Genomic DNA, 19,445 nt, shown 5'->3' with positions numbered 1-19,445 from the left:
TCACGGTGTTCACCACGGACTTGGCAACAGCTAAGGCATCACCCTCGTGGCTGATGGACGCTTGGGACCCTCCGTTGAAGGCCAGGAACCCGAAGAGCAGGATGAAGCCTCCCAAAGCTGCCAGCTGAAAGTAAGCCCTGGCGTTACATCCAGATTTTGTACTTATGTTTGAAGGGGATAAGTTATTGTGGTGGCCTTAGTAATCCTCCAAAGGAGGATAGGCCTTAGGCTCAGCACCAAACCATTTAAATAATTTATTATTCAAATAATGTGGAGATTTAAATATGTATTTGTTAATGAATTGATATCTACTCACTTTTGATGCTAATACACACAAAAATTATAATATTATAAATTATCATTTACTTTTTTAGATTTCCCACTAATATGGAACACGTTTTGCAAGAAAAGAATATATTTTTTCCAGAATTAAACAATAATAGACGAAGACCACTAGGCTTCGCTACTGTGTACAATAAGTTCCCGACCATTGATTGATGAAGATTAAGGCACATAAGAGGTGGCATGGGCATAAGTAGCCCGTAAGTGGCATATTTTTTTGGAGTGAATGTGATCTTTGATCGTGAAAGTTCCTGTCATATAGTACCAGAATTTCTTAATGATCTAATATTCTAAACCTGTATGATAGGAACCAACCGGGACGGAGTGGCCGCATATCCCCTTGCTGTTGGGGCCGAAGCGACCAATTCTGGGCCCAAGAATTACAGCCCCGACGAGAGCTGCCACGCCCCCTGTGAGGTGGACGACGCCCGAGCCAGCAAAATCCTGATAGGCTTCAGCTTTGAGCCAGCCAGCGTCTGACCAGGCCCAGTGTGACACCACTGGGTACACCACAGCTGTCAACACACACTCATAATAATAATAATAATAATAATAATAATAATAATAATAATATTATTATTAATAATAATAATAATAATAATAATAATAATAATAATAATAATAATAATAATAATAATAATAATAATAATAATAATGTTTATTCAGATAAAAGTACATACATCCAAAATGAGTTAGAAGCAGAATGTTGGATTTCTAGATAGAGTTAGTAAATGCTATCCCTAAAGGCATTAATACGCACAGCGTTTCGGGCAAAACATTAACAAACATTATTATTACTCAATACAAACAGCTGCACAGGATACACACAGATTATCCTAAACCAATTTAATTTGCGTGCACAGAAATCTATATCTATAATATAGGATGTCTCACTCTGTCCAACGTATTGGCTAGCCTCATTAAATGTTGCAGTGTGACTGGTGAGGCTACAAAACCTCCATATCATATCAAACCTGGTTGATGGGGTTCTGGGAGTGCTTTTACTCCCCAAGCTCTCCGTGTGATGGACAAATCCACAAGGGCCGTGATGAGGGTTCGAACCTTGTGGATTTGTTCATTTGATGTATCGCGCTATTGTGATTTCTGTGTGTAACCCGTGTGATATCAACTATCCCCCCCCCCTCCCCCTCGCCTGGACCAATAGTTGGCTACACACAGTCCCTGCCTCGCCTGGACCAATGGTTGACTACACAGTACCTGCCTCGCCTGGACCAATGGTTGACTACACAGTCACTGCCTCGCCTGGACCAATGGTTGACTACACAGTACCTGCCTCGCCTGGACCAATGGTTGACTACACAGTACCTGCCTCGCCTGGACCAATGGTTGACTACACAGTACCTGCCTCGCCTGGACCAATGGTTGACTACACAGTCCCTGCCTCGTCTGGACCAATGGTTGACTACTCACAGTCCCTGCCTCGCCTGGACCAATGGTTGACTACTCACAATCCCTGCCTCGCCTGGACCAATGGTTGACTACTCACAGTCCCTGCCTCGCCTGGACCAATGGTTGACTACACAGTCCCTGCCTCGCCTGGACCAATGGTTGACTACTCACAGTCCCTGCCTCGCCTGGACCAATGGTTGACTACACAGTCCCTGCCTCGCCTGGACCAATGGTTGACTACTCACAGTCCCTGCCTCGCCTGGACCAATGGTTGACTACACAGTACCTGCCTCGCCTGGACCAATGGTTGACTACACAGTCACTGCCTCGCCTGGACCAATGGTTGACTACACAGTACCTGCCTCGCCTGGACCAATGGTTGACTACACAGTCCCTGCCTCGCCTGGACCAATGGTTGACTACACAGTCCCTGCCTCGCCTGGACCAATGGTTGACTACTCACAGTCCCTGCCTCGCCTGGACCAATGGTTGACTACACAGTACCTGCCTCGCCTGGACCAATGGTTGACTACACAGTCACTGCCTCGCCTGGACCAATGGTTGACTACACAGTACCTGCCTCGCCTGGACCAATGGTTGACTACACAGTACCTGCCTCGCCTGGACCAATGGTTGACTACACAGTACCTGCCTCGCCTGGACCAATGGTTGACTACACAGTCCCTGCCTCGTCTGGACCAATGGTTGACTACTCACAGTCCCTGCCTCGCCTGGACCAATGGTTGACTACTCACAGTCCCTGCCTCGCCTGGACCAATGGTTGACTACTCACAGTCCCTGCCTCGCCTGGACCAATGGTTGACTACACAGTCCCTGCCTCGCCTGGACCAATGGTTGACTACTCACAGTCCCTGCCTCGCCTGGACCAATGGTTGACTACACAGTCCCTGCCTCGCCTGGACCAGTGGTTGACTACACAGTACCTGCCTCGCCTGGACCAATGGTTGACTACTCACAGTCCCTGCCTCGCCTGGACCAATGGTTGACTACTCACAGTCCCTGCCTCGCCTGGACCAGTGGTTGACTACACACAGTCCCTGCCTCGCCTGGACCAGTGGTTGACTACTCACAGTCCCTGCCTCGCCTGGACCAATGGTTGACTACACAGTCCCTGCCTCCCCTGGACCAATGGTTGACTACACAGTACCTGCCTCGCCTGGACCAATGGTTGACTACACACAGTACCTGCCTCGCCTGGACCAATGGTTGACTACACAGTCCCTGCCTCGCCTGGACCAATGGTTGACTACACAGTACCTGCCTCGCCTGGACCAATGGTTGACTACACAGTACCTGCCTCGCCTGGCCCAATGGTTGACTACACAGTACCTGCCTCGCCTGGACCAATGGTTGGCTACACAGTCATTGCCTCGCCTGGACCAATGGTTGACTACACAGTACCTGCCTCGCCTGGACCAATGGTTGACTACACAGTACCTGCCTCGCCTGGACCAATGGTTGACTACACAGTCCCTGCCTCGCCTGGACCAATGGTTGACTACACAGTCCCTGCCTCGCCTGGACCAATGGTTGACTACACAGTACCTGCCTCGCCTGGACCAATGGTTGACTACACAGTCACTGCCTCGCCTGGACCAATGGTTGGCTACACAGTCATTGCCTCGCCTGGACCAATGGTTGACTACACAGTACCTGCCTCGCCTGGACCAATGGTTGACTACACAGTACCTGCCTCGCCTGGAACAATGGTTGACTACACAGTACCTGCCTCGCCTGGACCAATGGTTGACTACACAGTACCTGCCTCGCCTGGACCAATGGTTGACTTCACAGTACCTGCCTCGCCTGGACCAATGGTTGACTACACAGTACCTGCCTCGCCTGGACCAATGGTTGACTACACAGTACCTGCCTCGCCTGGACCAATGGTTGACTACACAGTCCCTGCCTCGCCTGGACCAATGGTTGACTACACAGTACCTGCCTCGCCTGGACCAATGGTTGACTACACAGTACCTGCCTCGCCTGGACCAATGGTTGACTGCACAGTACCTGCCTCGCCTGGACCAATGGTTGACTACACAGTACCTGCCTCGCCTGGAACAATGGTTGACTACACAGTACCTGCCTCGCCTGGACCAATGGTTGACTACACAGTACCTGCCTCGCCTGGACCAATGGTTGACTACACAGTACCTGCCTCGCCTGGACCTTATTTAGTATACTTTATACTAAATTCTGCACTACTTTTGTGGGTACCCGACGGGGGTACCCACAACGTTAGGGGCCTGACAGCTGAGTGGACAGCGCTCGGTATTCCTAGTCCTAAGGTTCCGGGTTCGATCCCCGGTAGAGGCGGAAACAAATGGCAGAGTTTCTTTCACCCTCATACCCCTGTTCAACTAGCAGCAAAATAGGTATCTGGGCGCTGCTTCCTAGGATAGTGTGTAACAAAAAGGAGGCCTGGTCGAGGACCGGGCCGCGGGGATACTAAGCTCCGACATCATCTCAAGATAAACTCAAGAAGATAAGCTGGTGTAGAGTGGGCCCGAGGCACGGGAGGAGGTGGGCCTTGAAGTGTGGAGGGCTGGCCTCACCTCCGAGGTGGACCTTGAAGTGTGGAGGGCTGGCCTCACCTCCGAGGTGGACCTTGAAGTGTGGAGGGCTGGCCTCACCTCCGAGGTGGACCTTGAAGTGTGGAGGGCTGGCCTCGCCTCCGAGGTGGTCCTTGAAGTGTGGAGGGCTGGCCTCACCTCCGAGGTGGACCTTGAAGTGTGGAGGGCTGGCCTCACCTCCGAGGTGGGCCTTGAAGTGTGGAGGGCTGGCCTCACCTCCGTGACCAAACACTGTCATTAACTCGGGTTCGCCGCCGCTGTCACGGGGAATAAATTACTTTTATCTACGAAATTGAGGCTGGGATATGATGGTATATTCTCCCCTCCTCCACCTTCATCCCCCAACTCCAAACTCCCCTCCACCCTCCGCACCTCCACCCTACACCCCTCCGTACTCGCACCTGGCACCCCATCCCCCTGTACCTGCACCTACACACCCTAAACCTCCACCTAAATCCTACTGTGTAAGAGATTATAATCACTTAATCTACATCTCTTGCCCTCCGAGGAAGCAAGTTCACCCTCGAAGTGTCTCTCAGTGATTGTATCAAATTGTATGATACAGTGATTGTATCAAACTGGAGTGGTCGTCCACGTCACCGGGACTCCGGCTCTCAGCACTCGGACGACATCCCGGACACGGCCCTGCCTCGTCTGACAGATCACCGCTCACATCACGGCCTGTTAGGCATCAAAGCCTCACTCATCTATATTTATGGAGCCGGTGGCTTTGTTGGCCAGGCCCGGCCCGGTAGCTTGTGCATCTGCTTGAATGCATTTAAATATTGTGGTAGTTAAGTGCTGTGGGCTCATAACCTATTGGACTCTAATTCGAATCTCGTGCAAAGAGTGACGTTTGGGCCTGTTTGTGAACATCTCTGACTTCGGTTACATTTGGTACGGTCTGTGACCACAACCTGTTCTCGTTGTAACACGTCGCATTTTGATGTATAGTTTACCTAAGGTCAAAAACTATCTTATCCTGAGATGATTTCGGGGCTTTAGCGTCTCCGCGGCCCGGTCCTCGACCAGGCCTCTGTAACACGTGGAGGGTGTCTCGAATGTTCTTTCCTTCTTCTCCCCCTCTACCCGTATTCTTACTTTTTATTCTCTACAAGGGACTCCAAAACTTTTACTAAAGCCAACTCCACGCCACGTGGTCCTAAGACGATTGACCGACTTAGGATTCTACAACCCGTATGACGTGACCTAGGCTTCGAGCAAAACCCTAGAGTCGCCTCCGCCGCCACCACCAGACCAGTAACACTGAGCAATGATCGAGGTCTGGATCGATCATGCTAATTGATCAACCTTGGGGCTTGATCCCCACTATAACCGATACCCTTAAAGATCTTAAGTGTGGAATTAATTAAACGGGAATGATGACTTCCGATTTGGTGTTAGAATCGGCGCCCAATCCAACTCTACCTCGTGTGGACCACGTGACCAGGACAAGTTCACATAAATAGAACATACACATGGAAATAATAAAAATGCAAATTATTCACTAATTAATGTTCAGTTTTCTGTTCATAGGTCCTCTGGTTGGTTAAATTAGGGCACTTTAGGAGCTCCATGCTGAAGTTATAATGCTCCTCGCAGTATCATAATAACTATGCTGAACATTTTTAAGACGAATTGTTCCTGCTGTCTTTTCCATATCTGGAAGACTTTTTCAATCACTTGAATGACCCCAATTTGTCCATGCAAGGTTCAAAAGCTAATAATCTAATGTGTACAGAGAGGGTAGAAGCCCTCAGTAAGATCTCCCTCTGGAAGCCTGGAGTCCCAGGACGGACGGTAGCAAGGGTTCCAGTCTTGGGTGGGAAGGTGAGGGGGGTATTAGATTGATGATTGATGATTGATTGATGAAGATTAAGCCATCCAAAAGGTGGCACGGGCATGAATAGCCCATAAGTGGTGGCCCTTTTGAGCCATTACCAGTATCGAGGGATGATACTGGAGATCTGTGGAGGTGCGACTGCACCCTGCGTGACGGGAGATGTCTCCCGTGGGGGTATTAGTCTCTTGCTTGGATAAAATATTGTTACTCACCTCTCGCACCTACGGGCTCACCATAGCCCGTGCTACTTGGAACTTTGTTCCAGGTAGCGAATCTTTAACAACAACAACTCTCGCACCTTGAGACCACTATCACAGTACCTTCCCTACGATCATATATCCTTAATGGATTCACCAGCCCTTCCTGGCAGGTGAGTGATGATGACAACTCGAAGGAGGAGCTCCTCGATCTGCAGATGAACCAAGGTTGTCAGACGTACACGTGCCCTACCGCTGTCTGACTTCTGTTGTAAGAGGTTGGTAGCGCACCCTGGAACTGTGAAACCAGTGCTGGAAGTTATTATTACCTGTTCAATGACCTATTTGTATGAGAAGGTATTCTTCACTATGCTGGAGATCAAAACAACACCCTGCAACTGTCTTCAAGATGAGCAGTCCATGCCATAAGGATGGCTCTCGCCACCTCTAAGCCTTCATTCGAGAAACGTGTAGCACACAAGCAACAGCAAGTTGCAGTGATGAGTGCCCGTTAAAATACCTCCGTTTTCTATGTTTGATGCAATTTATTCATGCTCAACTTTATCAATATTCGTTTTTTATATCGATATTGTTTAGTGTTATCATCTTTAATGCAACATTTTTGGAGACTTAGCAAAATAAATTGTTAAGGAGTCTTTCTTTTAAGTTTATTCCTTATATTAGTGCAGCATAATATACCCCGAGACCCGGGGTCTCGTAGCCTGGTGGATAGCGCGCAGGACTCGTAATTCTGTGGCGCGGGTTCGATTCCCGCACGAGGCAGAAACAGATGGGCAAAGTTTCTTTCACCCTGAATGCCCCTGTTACCTAGCAGTAAATAGGTACCTGGGTGTTAGTCAGCTGTCACGGGCTGCTTCCTGTGGGTGGAGGCCTGGTCGAGGACCGGGCCGCGGGGACACTAAAGCCCCGAAATCATCTCAAGATAACCTCAAGATACGACATCCCAGCACTATGGTCAGTGCTGGGATGGTCAGGTCATCCCAGGTGGTCAGTGACACCTGCAGGGATGGGAGGGAGGCTGAGGTCGGAAATGGTTAAGCAACGCTGGTCCAGGACCCCAGAGGGAGGTATAGATATGCACAACACAACTACCAGTCCCCGACAATGGGAGTCATACAGAAGTAGCCAAGGTAGAGAGGCTCGTCAGACGGGTAGAGAGCATACGTGACGTCACAGCTGGACAGAGAAGAGTAACACCGTCGGTAACCTGACTGTGACACAGAATCATTGTTGCTATTATGTAGGTCATGAATACATGGCCTAAGTGACGCTCGCCAGAGGGAAACAGTCTGAATGACAGACTAGGCCTGCCATCAACTGAAGGCCCTTGCATGAAAATTCCTAGAAAAATATAAATTATTATAACCTTCGGTCTCTGTCGCGATCTGATGGTGATTTAACTCAGGTAACCGACGCATTATACAAACTGTCCCTCGTAATTGTTATAATATCTAGGTATTCCTGATTCAGTTCACCCAGATCGAAGTGGTGCTTAGCTCGACCGTGTCTTAGAGATGACCTTGTCCCTGCAGGTCCACAGATGGTTGATGGTATCCACACTCACGAGATGACGACAGATTACATCTACATTGACCTGTTGATTATTCACAACACCTACAGACTCGTTAGATAGAGATGATTAAGAGAGAGAGAGCGCGGCCATCCACCCACCTGACAGCACAAGCGAGTAGATGAGGTAAGCGTTGAAGGCGCACCGCTCAGCCATCGACCCGGAGACTATGGTGGCGGCTGTGGCAGCGAACACGAACTGGAAGAACCAAAAGGCCAGGTGCTCGTCCGACAGGCCGTACGACGCCCAATAAGCCGTGCCACAGAAGCTGTTCCCTTCGCCGAATGCCAGCGGGAACCCCACAAGCCAGTACGATATGCCACCAATGACGGAGTTGATGCAAGTAACGGGTTAGCGCCATGACGGAATGAGGGTTGATATCGGTAAAGTTGACAAGGGTGGTACTGGACAGTGGGGCAGATACTGGGAGGGTGTGAATGAGGCAGTACCAGTAGTAGTGCTCACACTGGGAGTAGAGGGGATGGTTTGATGCGCATACTGGTACTAGTCGCATCAAGGGGTTAATGCGACTAGTAATTGGATCATTACCGGTAGGGTTATCCCAGTACTAGCAGAAGGTCAGGTACAAAACAATCAGTGATCACATTTGGCTGGTTATTGTAAAGACTTAATTCATTATTAGGTCAATGCATTACTCTGAAAAACAAATCCAGTATCATTAAGTTTTCAACAACTCGACATAATGTTTCTGAATGATTGAATGCCAGAGTTGTGAGAGGAGGCGGAAGGTGGTATATCAGACAACATGACAGAGAGATGGTCAGGTTGTTACACAGCGTAACATGCTATACTCTTGCAGCACCAATAGACACGCAGCCACTGTCAACGTTTATGACGCATAACATAACATCAGGTTTCAAGAGGGCGACATAACCCACAAGGCCCAAGAGCAGGAACTTTAGGAGAAGTGGCAGGGGAGAGACAGACAGACAGACAGACAGACAGACAGACAGACAGACAGACAGACAGACAGACAGACAGACAGACAGACAGACAGACAGACAGAGACACAGAGAGACAGAGAGTGAGAGAGATGCAGTTTTGTGAAGGAAGGCTCAGATAGGATATCAGGCTGTTGATGTTGTTTTATACATAGACACTCTGGAGTAAAACTTCCCGTACGGCCCAGGCTATGGTCAGCCCTTCAAATTCAAATTTTTATTCAGGAAATGTACATACATAGATGATTTACAAATAATGTTGGATTTATAGCTAGAGCTAGTACATTGCTGATATCAGAGAAGATAAACAATGAAATCACAAGAACGTGATGTATCTCAGAGAAAATAGTGAAACCGTATAATGGAGTCTTAATTAACACGGGTTCGATCCCATATTTCAGCTTCGATATTTTTCTCACCAGAGAAAAGGTTTGAAATATATACGTTGATAACTGAGAGAGAGATACGAAGGTGTGTAACTGGTAACTTACAGACATCGAGCATGTTCTTAATAAGAATGTTGGTGGTGTTCTTGGACCTTACCGCGCCTGCTTCAAGGAACGCGAACCCGGCCTGCAGAACTGGAAGAAGCAAAAATAGAAATATAACAATAAAATAAACACGTCCTGACCTCCCTTATTCTCTAGCTTTCCCACCGTCGTCTGCCCCTGACCTTTGCCCCCCTTGACCTTCCCTTCCCCCTGACCCTTCCTCCCTTCCCCTGCTCCCTCACTCTTCCCTCCCTGCTCCCTAAGGAACTATCAATACCACTTGTAATATAAACTCTCCTTGGTGGGTTAGGACCAGTATATATATGCCCTTAAGTGTTACTTTCCTGAGCGCTGTAGATATCACTCGGCAAGTGTAACACTGTTATATTCCACGGAAATTATACATTTGTACAACTTAGCGGCGGGTTTGTCAAGCTGGGTGACCGGTTTTTACAGCTGGGTGACCGGTTTTTACAGCTGGGTGACTGGCTTTTACAGCTGGGTGACTGGCTTTTACAGCTGGGTGACTGGTTTTTACAGCTGGGTGACCGGCTTTTACAGCTGGGTGACTGGCTTTTACAGCTGGGTGACTGGCTTTTACAGCTGGGTGACCGGCTTTTACAGCTGGGTGACCGGATTTTACAGCTGGGTGACTGGCTTTTACAGCTGGGTGACTGGCTTTTACAGCTGGGTGACTGGCTTTTACAGCTGGGTGACTCTAAACACCGACGTGAGAGATACAAGCTAAATCCTCCTCCATCATTTAAAAGGTATGAGGACCTATCATGCCTCTCGTATCAAGAGAGGGACATCTTTCACTGTCTAGTGTCACTTCACTGTCCAGTGACACTTCACTGTCCATGACAGATGACAGGCTCAGTACACAGGACACACCTGGAAGTCATCGATGTGGAGCAGAGTACAGGGATGTACGGGATATTTACGGCTTCAAGGAGTGTACACTAAGTGTATTGTATGGTGCAGGTCGGACACCCAAGGGTAGACACTGTGGCCGAGGACCTTCCTGTGTGTGGGGGGTGTACCCAGTGATCAACACTGCTTCATCAGTCCAGCTGAGTGTTGCTGATCTTCCTGAGTTATTGACCCACTCATGTACGCATCATGGCACTCACCCACACGCACACGCAACACTAGCATTATATATACACACACACACACACACACACACACACACACACACACACACACACACACACACACACACACACACACACACACACACACACACACACACACACACACACATTCAAATGCATTCCATTTGGTTGACAAATGGAATGCATTAGGAAGTGATGTGGTGGAGGCTGACTCCATACACAGTTTCAAGTGTAGATATGATAGAGCCCAATAGGCTCAGGAATCTGTACACCAGTTGATTGACGGTTGAGAGGCGGGACCAAAGAACCAGAGCTCAACCCCCGCAAACACAACTAGGTGAGTACAACTAGGTGAGTACACACACACACACACACCAGGGCGCTGGTGACTGAGTGGACAGCACGCTGGATACGTAGTCATGTGTTCCGGGGTTCGATTCCCGACGCCGGCTGAAACAAAAATGGCTAGTTTCTTTCACCGTGATGCCCCCCTGTTACCTAGCATTAAATAGGTACTTGGGAGTTAGACAGCTGTTACGGGCTGCTTCCTGGGGGTGAGTTTGAACAAAAAATAGTTAGTAGTAGTTAGTAACAGTTGATTGATTGACAGTTGAGAGGCGGGCCGAAAGAGCCAAAGCTCAACCCCCGCAAGCACAACTAGGTGAGTACACACGCACATGAACACACTGTAATCCGTCATCGTCAGGCGTCAAAATGATTGATTAACAAATGGGTCAACTCTGAAGTAATTCTGACTACGTGAAAAAAAATTAATATTGCTTTATAAAAATTTTCAGTCTTTTTCTCAGATGTGACAATTTTTGTTTTGTTTTTTAACTTAAATTTTAATAACAATCTGAATGCAATTTACATCGCTATCATGTACCAGATTCATGCAACAGAAACCTCTCACAATATTTACATAAAGTTTTCATATTCTGAAACACAAACAGCATTTATTTAAATTAAATTTGAGTTTTATTAAATACTCAAACCTCCCAGAAAAGGGGATGATATTATGCAGCATTTATCTAGACAGAGATTTTAAGACAGTATATACAAGTTTTCTAAATGATCCCGTAAAACATTAAAAAAAAAAAATGGTTGGTACACAACATATGGAGACGCAAATTTTGTGTAAATTTTCAGATATATAAATTTGGATTTGTTAGTAAGTTATAGATTATTAGGCGGCAAGACCCCTGAGTTATAATAATTAAGATATTTCATTGGGAACTTAAGCAAACAGAGAATCGCTCGTGTAGTCTAATTCCTTATCCTTCGCGATGTGTTATTAAATAAGTAATCATAACAATACCTTAACGAGAGGATGCCATGCTTTATATCACATTTTAATTAGCATAATACGAATGAATTACAATTGTGTCATTTACATAGACAATGCCCTGAATACATAGAATAAAAATCGGGAAATATATGGCAGTTTTGGCAGCCAAGTTCCGGAGTTCACTTGAATTGACTAAATAATAATCAAACTTGTTGTTTCTGGTAAAGTTAATGAAAATTAAATTTCAATTTCTTTATTATGCACCCCATACCCATCCCGTGGACGGTGGTGTAAAGGGTTACAGAGGTACATAATCGGTTCAGGAACTGAACCCTCTAGTTCGTTTAGCTAGACAAATAACAATCTTTTGACGCTAGTTACAAAATTATTAATGTTGTATATACATGTACACATATTGGCCCCTTTATTTGCAAACAAGTTTTATGTATTTTGAGCCTTACAGAAGGAACGTCAGAATGTACCAGTATCTGTAGCGGACATATTGAATTTAGACAAACCGGAAAAAAAATTATATTGCAAAAACAAACTAAACTAACCTAACCGCTCTCACGCAACCCACACAACTCCCGGAAACCTATTTACTTGCTAGGTGAACAGCGGCATTAGGTGAAAAAAACGTGCCAAACCATTTCTGTCCCGCCCGGGATTCGAACCCAGAATTCCCGATTGTGAGTCGGGAACGAATCCCGCTGCAAGCAACTGAAAGCTCAATTTCTTGCAAAATAGATAGTAGGAATATCATAACGTAAATTACATATTACATAACACAACTATTTTGAATTGATACAGTCTCAGATAGCAACAGCATAGATAATATCCATTTTTTTTATTTGTTTATTTACTTTTTTTTTTTGAGATATATACAAGAGTTGTTACATTCTTGTACAGCCACTAGTACGCGTAGCGTTTCGGGCAGGTCCCTGTTACACCGCGCCGCGAAGAACCATTGTTACAACCAAGTACACATTTTACTGTTGAGTTAAACAGAGGCTACAGTTAAGGATTTGCGCCCAGTAAATCCTCCCCGGCCAGCAGGATACGAACCCATGACAAAGGGCTCGCAAGACGCCAGGCGAGTGTCTTACCACTACACCACGGAGATTCGACACGAACAAAATAGGTAAAGCTGTACAGTATATAACAAACCTGTAACTGAACTAGACAATGGACTCCTATTCTCTATTGTTAAGGAAACAGTACTTCAAAGGGAAGAAAGCACTAATATTAATTATGAGTTATGATCGGTTAAGAATTGAGAACTGTATGTACACGAACACAAAACATTATATATATATATATATATATATATATATATATATATATATATATATATATATATATATATATATATATATATATATATATATATGTCGTACCTAGTAGCCAGAACTCACTTCTCAGCCTACTATTCAAGGCCCGATTTGCCTAATAAGCCAAGTTTTCCTGAATTAATATATTTACTATAATTTTTTTCTTATGAAATGATAAAGCAACCCTTTTCTCTATGTATGAGGTCAATTTTTTTTTATTGGAGTTAAAATTAACGTAGATATATGACCGAACCTAACCAACCCTACCTAACCTAACCTAACCTATATTTATAGGTAAGGTTAGGTTAGGTAGCCAAAAAAAGCTAGGTTAGGTTAGGTTAGGTAGGTTAGGTAGACGAAAAAACATTAATTCATGAAAACTTGGCTTATTAGGCAAATCGGGCCTTGAATAGTAGGCTGAGAAGTGCGTTCTGGCTATTAGGTACGACATATATATATATATATATATGTCGTACATATATATATATATATATATATGTACGACATATATATATATATATATATATGTATATATATATATATATATATATATATATATATATATATATATATATATATATATATATATATATGTCGTACCTAGTAGCCAGAACTCACTTCTCAGCCTACTATGCGAGGCCTGATTTGCCTAATAAGCCTAGTTTTACTGAATTAATATATTTTCTCTAATTTTTTTCTTATGAAATGATAAAGCTACCCATTTCATTATGTATGAGATCAATTTTTTTTTATTGGAGTTAAAATTAACGTAGATATTAGGCAAATCAGGCCTTGCATATTAGGCTGAGAAGTGAGTTCTGGCTACTAGGTACGACATATATATATATATATATATATATATATATATATATATATATATATATATATATATATATATATATATATATATATATATATATATATATATATGTCGTACCTAGTAGCCAGAACTCACTTCTCATATATATATATATATATATGTATATATATATATATATATATATATATATATATATATAAAAAATATATATATATATATATATATATATATATATATATATATATATTTTTTTTTTTTTTTTTTTTTTTTTTTTTTTTTTTTTTTTTTTTTTTTTTTTTTTTTTTTTTTTTTTTTTTTTTTTTTTTTTTTTTTTTTTTTTTTTTGAAAGTAAAAGGGAAGGGAGTACCACCTCTGGCTGGAAGAAGGGGGACCCATAGCCTCGGAGGAAACCACACATAACGCATTGGAGGGAATGTGGGTCCCCTCCAATACAGTTTCTGTGTGCTTTTCTCCTACCACCCCCTTCCCTTTTTTTTTTTTTTTTTTTTTCCTTTATTGTGTATTTAAAGGTTACAAAACATACAAGACAAATGCCTAAAGGTTATGGATCTCTTGAAGCTCCTCGGCTTCTGGACAGGAACCGAGGACGCAGCAAGCATTTCCCCTCTGGATCGCCACACTGAGACGCTGAAATAAAAAACTGGAAGCCCTTGGGTCTCTGGTGACGTCAATGAGCTTGGACCCCAATTCCTTGAGAAATCCCAAGGCACTCTTGCCCCAGGGGCCATGCGTCTCAGACGCTATGGGAACAAAGAGGTATTGACCTTCCAGTCGCCTGTACTTGAGTGATTTTGCTGTTTCCCTGTGGTTGGCCGCCCCACCTGCTTGATCAGCTCCGAAGTGTACATAGGTGTCAGCCAGGGTGGATACACATGTGTAGTCCCACACCAACTGTCTACCCTCCTTCCATGAGTATATGGTGATGCCATCAGGGCGAAGTGCTGGGAAATCTGGGTTTTGGACCCCTAGGATGCGAGGTTCTCTCTCCGCTGGGCACCCAGCTGAGACGAGGCTTCTCTTGATGATGTCATTGACCTCGTTGTGTCTTGCATGCCAGCCCTTTGTGCTTCCGCAATGCAACCCATGCAGTCCGTATTGGTCTGCTTCCACCCTGTTGCAAATACACTTGTATTCAGTGTGAATTGGGGCACCAAGGCGGAGGGCCACTGCTACACGAAGGGATTCTGGATCTAGGCGCGTGCCCATTGCAGACATGGGTACTGCCAGGAGGAAGTCTCCTGCATGGGGGGCACGCACTGCTCTGAGGCGGGCTTTCTCCTTGTCTGATGTTGCGACGCTTAGCATGGCATCAGCTACTTTTTCCACTAGAGGGTGGTCCCAGCCGGACTGTTTGTGTTGTTTTGTTGGCTCTATAATGGTTGCTGGGGCTGCAAGAACATTCCACTGATTTGAACATTCAGTGAAAGCAGGATCGTGTATTCCTGCTGAATCTCTCAGGGTTGCAGGTAAAATATCTCTGACGAGGTCGTGCGATGCATGAGAGGAGGAAAGGAAGGCTGGTAGAGCAATTTGGGAGGCTGTGCGGACACCAAGGCCGCCGAGTCTTACAGGAAGGGTTGCTTGCTCCCACTGAGAGTCGTCCAATGGCAGGTTCAGGACTTTCACCAGCATGGACCTCAGAAGGGTGTCATACACATTTAACTTAGGGCTGCTGTAGGATGGAGAACATCTCAGAAAGTAGGTCAACTTAGGGAGAGACAGGCATCTTGTAAGGAGAAAGAGAGCATCATGGGCATCGATCTTGTCAATACTGTCCTGCATTCTCTTTAGGTCAGTGATTTTTGCAGCCAGGACCTCCTCGATTGCTCGTAGGCCAATGGGGGCACCCAGGAGAGTGCAGTCCGGTGGCTCGACAACGAGAATGTCTGGAAGAGCATTTTGTATTTGCCCAGTGATGTCTGGGTTGCGGGAGATTATTTCACATTTGGATGCATTAAGAATATATATATATATATATATATATATATATATATATATATATATATATATATATATTATTGCATTAAATAATAAGGTCAGTGTCAGAGTAGTTAACGGATGGAATGCATTAGGCAGTGATGTGGTAGAGGCTGACTCCATACACAGTTTCAAATGTAGATATGATAGAGCCCAGTAGGCTCAGGAACCTGTACATCAGTTGATTGACAGTTGAGAGGCGGGACCAAAGAGCCAGAGTTCAATCCCTGCAAGCACAACTAGGTGAGTACACCAATGTGCTGCTGCCCTATTCTATATGAAAGATTACACATTGTAAATAAAAAAACTAACTATAAGTTCATCTAATGTTCCCATTTCGCAGGATGGTTAGTCATACATGGAATCATGGGAGAAAATTCCTGCTTCAATACAAAAATAAATTAACTTTGACTAAACAATAAATTTCTGATTTTCATAAGAGCTAAGCACTAAATCATGTATATATTATATTATATTAAAAAAAAAAACATTATTTTAGAGGAATCTTATAGAAACTGGTTTCAGAACTGGTGGGTCTAGAACGAAGAGGTTATCTGAGGGTCTGTTAATAGCCTATACACAGCGTCGAGGGAACTACTATTGTGTTGGTTGTTAAGGAGAGACAAGCAGGATGTTGAATATAATAGTCTTTCCGTCGACTCGAGACCTTGGTTTTTAATTAATTAATACCTGTGTCATTTGCCGGGTATTTAGTATAAAGTAATCCTCGTATAACTATACTGAGAATGTGCAGCTCCAGCTTGTAAATTCCAAAGTAAAGTTCACAAGTGACAAAGTAAAAAGTAAATTAAAAAAGATAATAAATGGGACGTTTGTTTTATTCGTTTACGGAGGTTACGTGAGGACACGAATGGCCCTACCAATTGAAATTGAAATAAGTTTATTGAGGTAAAATACACACAAAGGGATGAGGTCGCTCAAGCTATTCTCACCCCGTTCAGTACATCGTGTTAATACATACATAGACGCACATCTTAAGCAATAAACATATTACCAAACATTCTGAGACATAAACATATACATTTCCTCCTTTACACAAGTAGTATGGAATCAGACGTACACATAAATACTTTTATGACCTAGGTATACTGCCCTGCCAATTGTGTGATTAGACCAGCCCATCTTCCTAAGAGTAAGTACTTATAGTAATTATGTGGTTGATGGCACAATAATGTCGTGATGGATCACCAGAAAGTAGACTTTTGTATGACTAAATTTGGAGAAGTCGTTAAAGTTGTTATAACTATGTTGCTAATAAAACCTAACTTAGCCTAATCATCCTAGGCCTAATACATGCTATCTTAAGCTTCATACAGTACATATATGTGCTATACTAGGCCTGGGGATATTTAAGTTTGGTTCTTTAGCTTTCTTTTTCGAATTCTACAAAAATTAATGCAAAAAGTAGCATACTGAGCTTCATTACTTCATATTGATATGATCGCCACATAGTTACAAAAAGTTCTATTAAAACAGGAGGATGAATTGTATTAGGAATGTCTTAGTATTTTTCTATATTAGTATTGGTGTTGTCCGTAGGCTTCACAAATCTTTCCGGCGTTGTTTAATAATCAGTAAACAAAAAATATTGACCGTGGTGGACCAGCTGGCCAGGCGGGTGCTAAATAACGAGGGTAGAAATAGTTCCCGCCCAAAAATGTGTTTACAAGAGTGACTACACGGTTTTTGCCATTATTGATTATGGATTTCTTTGGCGTCGATATGAGCTAGCGGATTGGAAACGGCAAAACTCTTCGGTGTTCATTCGTCTATGGGAAGCCTTAACCAATGTCAAATTCAAGGATGGATCGAAAATTTTCTGCAAATTGAATTCTAAATCTCTCACTGTATAAACAAACCATATAAACATCAGCTAGAAAAAGACAGACTTTGGTACTTACGGAAAATGAAGATACCAAACACAATGAGGAAGAGCATGTCCAGGTTCTTCTTCAGTAGAGCCACTTCCAGGGATTCTAACGGTGCGGGCGATGCCAACGGGGCAGCGAGCAACGGTGGCGTTGGCATCGAACCATTGTGGGTGCTCTGTAAGCCTGGCGCCTCATACAAGGTCATCACAAGCTCTGACTCCCTCGTTCCAGGTGTCTACAACAGGCAGCACCGCTCTGTTCTAATTTATAGCGTCGTAAAGTTACAGCTGGTTCTAAAGGGATGTAAGTTGACAAGTTGGTCGTAAGTTCCACTTGACTCTAAAGAATTGTAAGTTCCAGCTGGTCTAAAAGTGTCGCTGTTACGGACCCGAATCCAGCGTCCGAGCACGGAGCAGTGACGACCGCGCCATCTGTGGGTCAGCTCCCGAAACCCCCTCCAAATGGATGACGACACCTGGTGAGGACGAAGTGTACTGGCCACAAGGGCCAGTTTCCAGTCCTGTTCAGCTCACAACACCGCCGCTGCTGACCTCTGGTGAGGTGGTGCTCAGACGACAACGCCATCTATGGAGTGGATACGTCGGGCGTTTGTGTCTGAGCCTGTAAGTGAGGTGCTTTAGTGTGTCCCTGTTTTTGATGACGTGTCTGCTTACAGAGTCGACCTGGGACTGCTGTAAGGGAAGTTGAGCCAGTCTACCCAAGGCGGCCGTCCCCATACCAAGTGCTTTGCTGCAGCAGCTGTGAGTCGCCTCCCGGAGGAACACTGTGGTGGTACCCTGCCAGTGAAGTGGCAGTTGAAGGATTGTCGTACCTGGGACCGACTGGTGGAGACGATTGACCACTGGGGTATTGTGGACAGGAGAGTGATCTGTGGTATCACACGAGGCTCCTGACTAGGGCGCTACCCTAGTATCGCTCGTGGAGTGGCCTGACCAGCGTTGCTGATCCGGAACCTGCCAGCAGTCTGCTGGACTTGTGGTTGACGGCCTCCACGGTGGTGCCCCCAGTGGAACTGTGTTTTGGCTGGCCTGTGGCCGGGGTAGACTCAGCTTTTCGAAGGATTCGTCGAGAGGCCACGAGAGCACCGAGAGCTTGGCACCGAGAGGATCCAGAGTCTTCAGGAGAAGACGACCGTGTAGATAATTCCCCTGTGCAGTGTTATTACCCCTCCCCCTGTGTAACTTTTTATATATTATTTGTTGGTGAAGGTATTAATTATAATCTTAAGTTTTTGCCTTTCTTTCCCTTCCCCTTTTAGTTTACTTGCGTTACTGATCACATCCCTTGAAAGCCACTACTGGCTTGGGGCCGGATACCCTTCCTCTAACGATATCAGAGTACGAACCCAGTTGCGACCCGAGAGGGCCGTAACAGTCGCGTTTCAAGTAATTAAACTGTGATAAGTTTAGCTACTAAAACGCCAAAAGTTTCTGTTGGTCGAGTCGCATGGTCGTGTTCGCAGCAGTATGTCACAAGAGTTAACAAAATAAAAGCCTCTGATAAACTTAACGCACAACACAATTATTCGCACGCAGCCATGTGAT

The 19,445-nt window shown here is 44.9% G+C and overlaps 1 protein-coding gene across 1 annotated transcript in view; it reads right to left on the bottom strand.

The window, feature by feature from the left end:
- LOC138373107 (putative ammonium transporter 1) overlaps positions 1-18,201 on the bottom strand; it is a 36,302-nt gene extending 18,101 nt beyond the window's left edge. Inside the window, exons 1-5 of the mRNA XM_069339126.1 lie at positions 17,911-18,201; positions 9,434-9,523; positions 8,082-8,309; positions 658-857; positions 1-124 (exon numbers count right to left, since the gene is read on the bottom strand). The exon at positions 1-124 is cut by the window's left edge and continues 113 nt beyond it. Of these exons, the coding sequence (XP_069195227.1) occupies positions 1-124; positions 658-857; positions 8,082-8,309; positions 9,434-9,523; positions 17,911-18,085 (817 nt within the window). The 5' untranslated portion in view covers positions 18,086-18,201. The remainder of the gene's footprint in view (positions 125-657; positions 858-8,081; positions 8,310-9,433; positions 9,524-17,910) is intronic.
- Positions 18,202-19,445: the final 1,244 nt, after the last annotated feature.

The sequence above is a fragment of the Procambarus clarkii genome, chromosome 41 (assembly GCF_040958095.1).
Source record: "Procambarus clarkii isolate CNS0578487 chromosome 41, FALCON_Pclarkii_2.0, whole genome shotgun sequence".
Lineage (NCBI taxonomy): Eukaryota > Metazoa > Arthropoda > Malacostraca > Decapoda > Cambaridae > Procambarus > Procambarus clarkii.
Note: the sequence above shows the minus strand (reverse complement) of the source record. Positions and strands in the feature narration are given on the sequence as shown.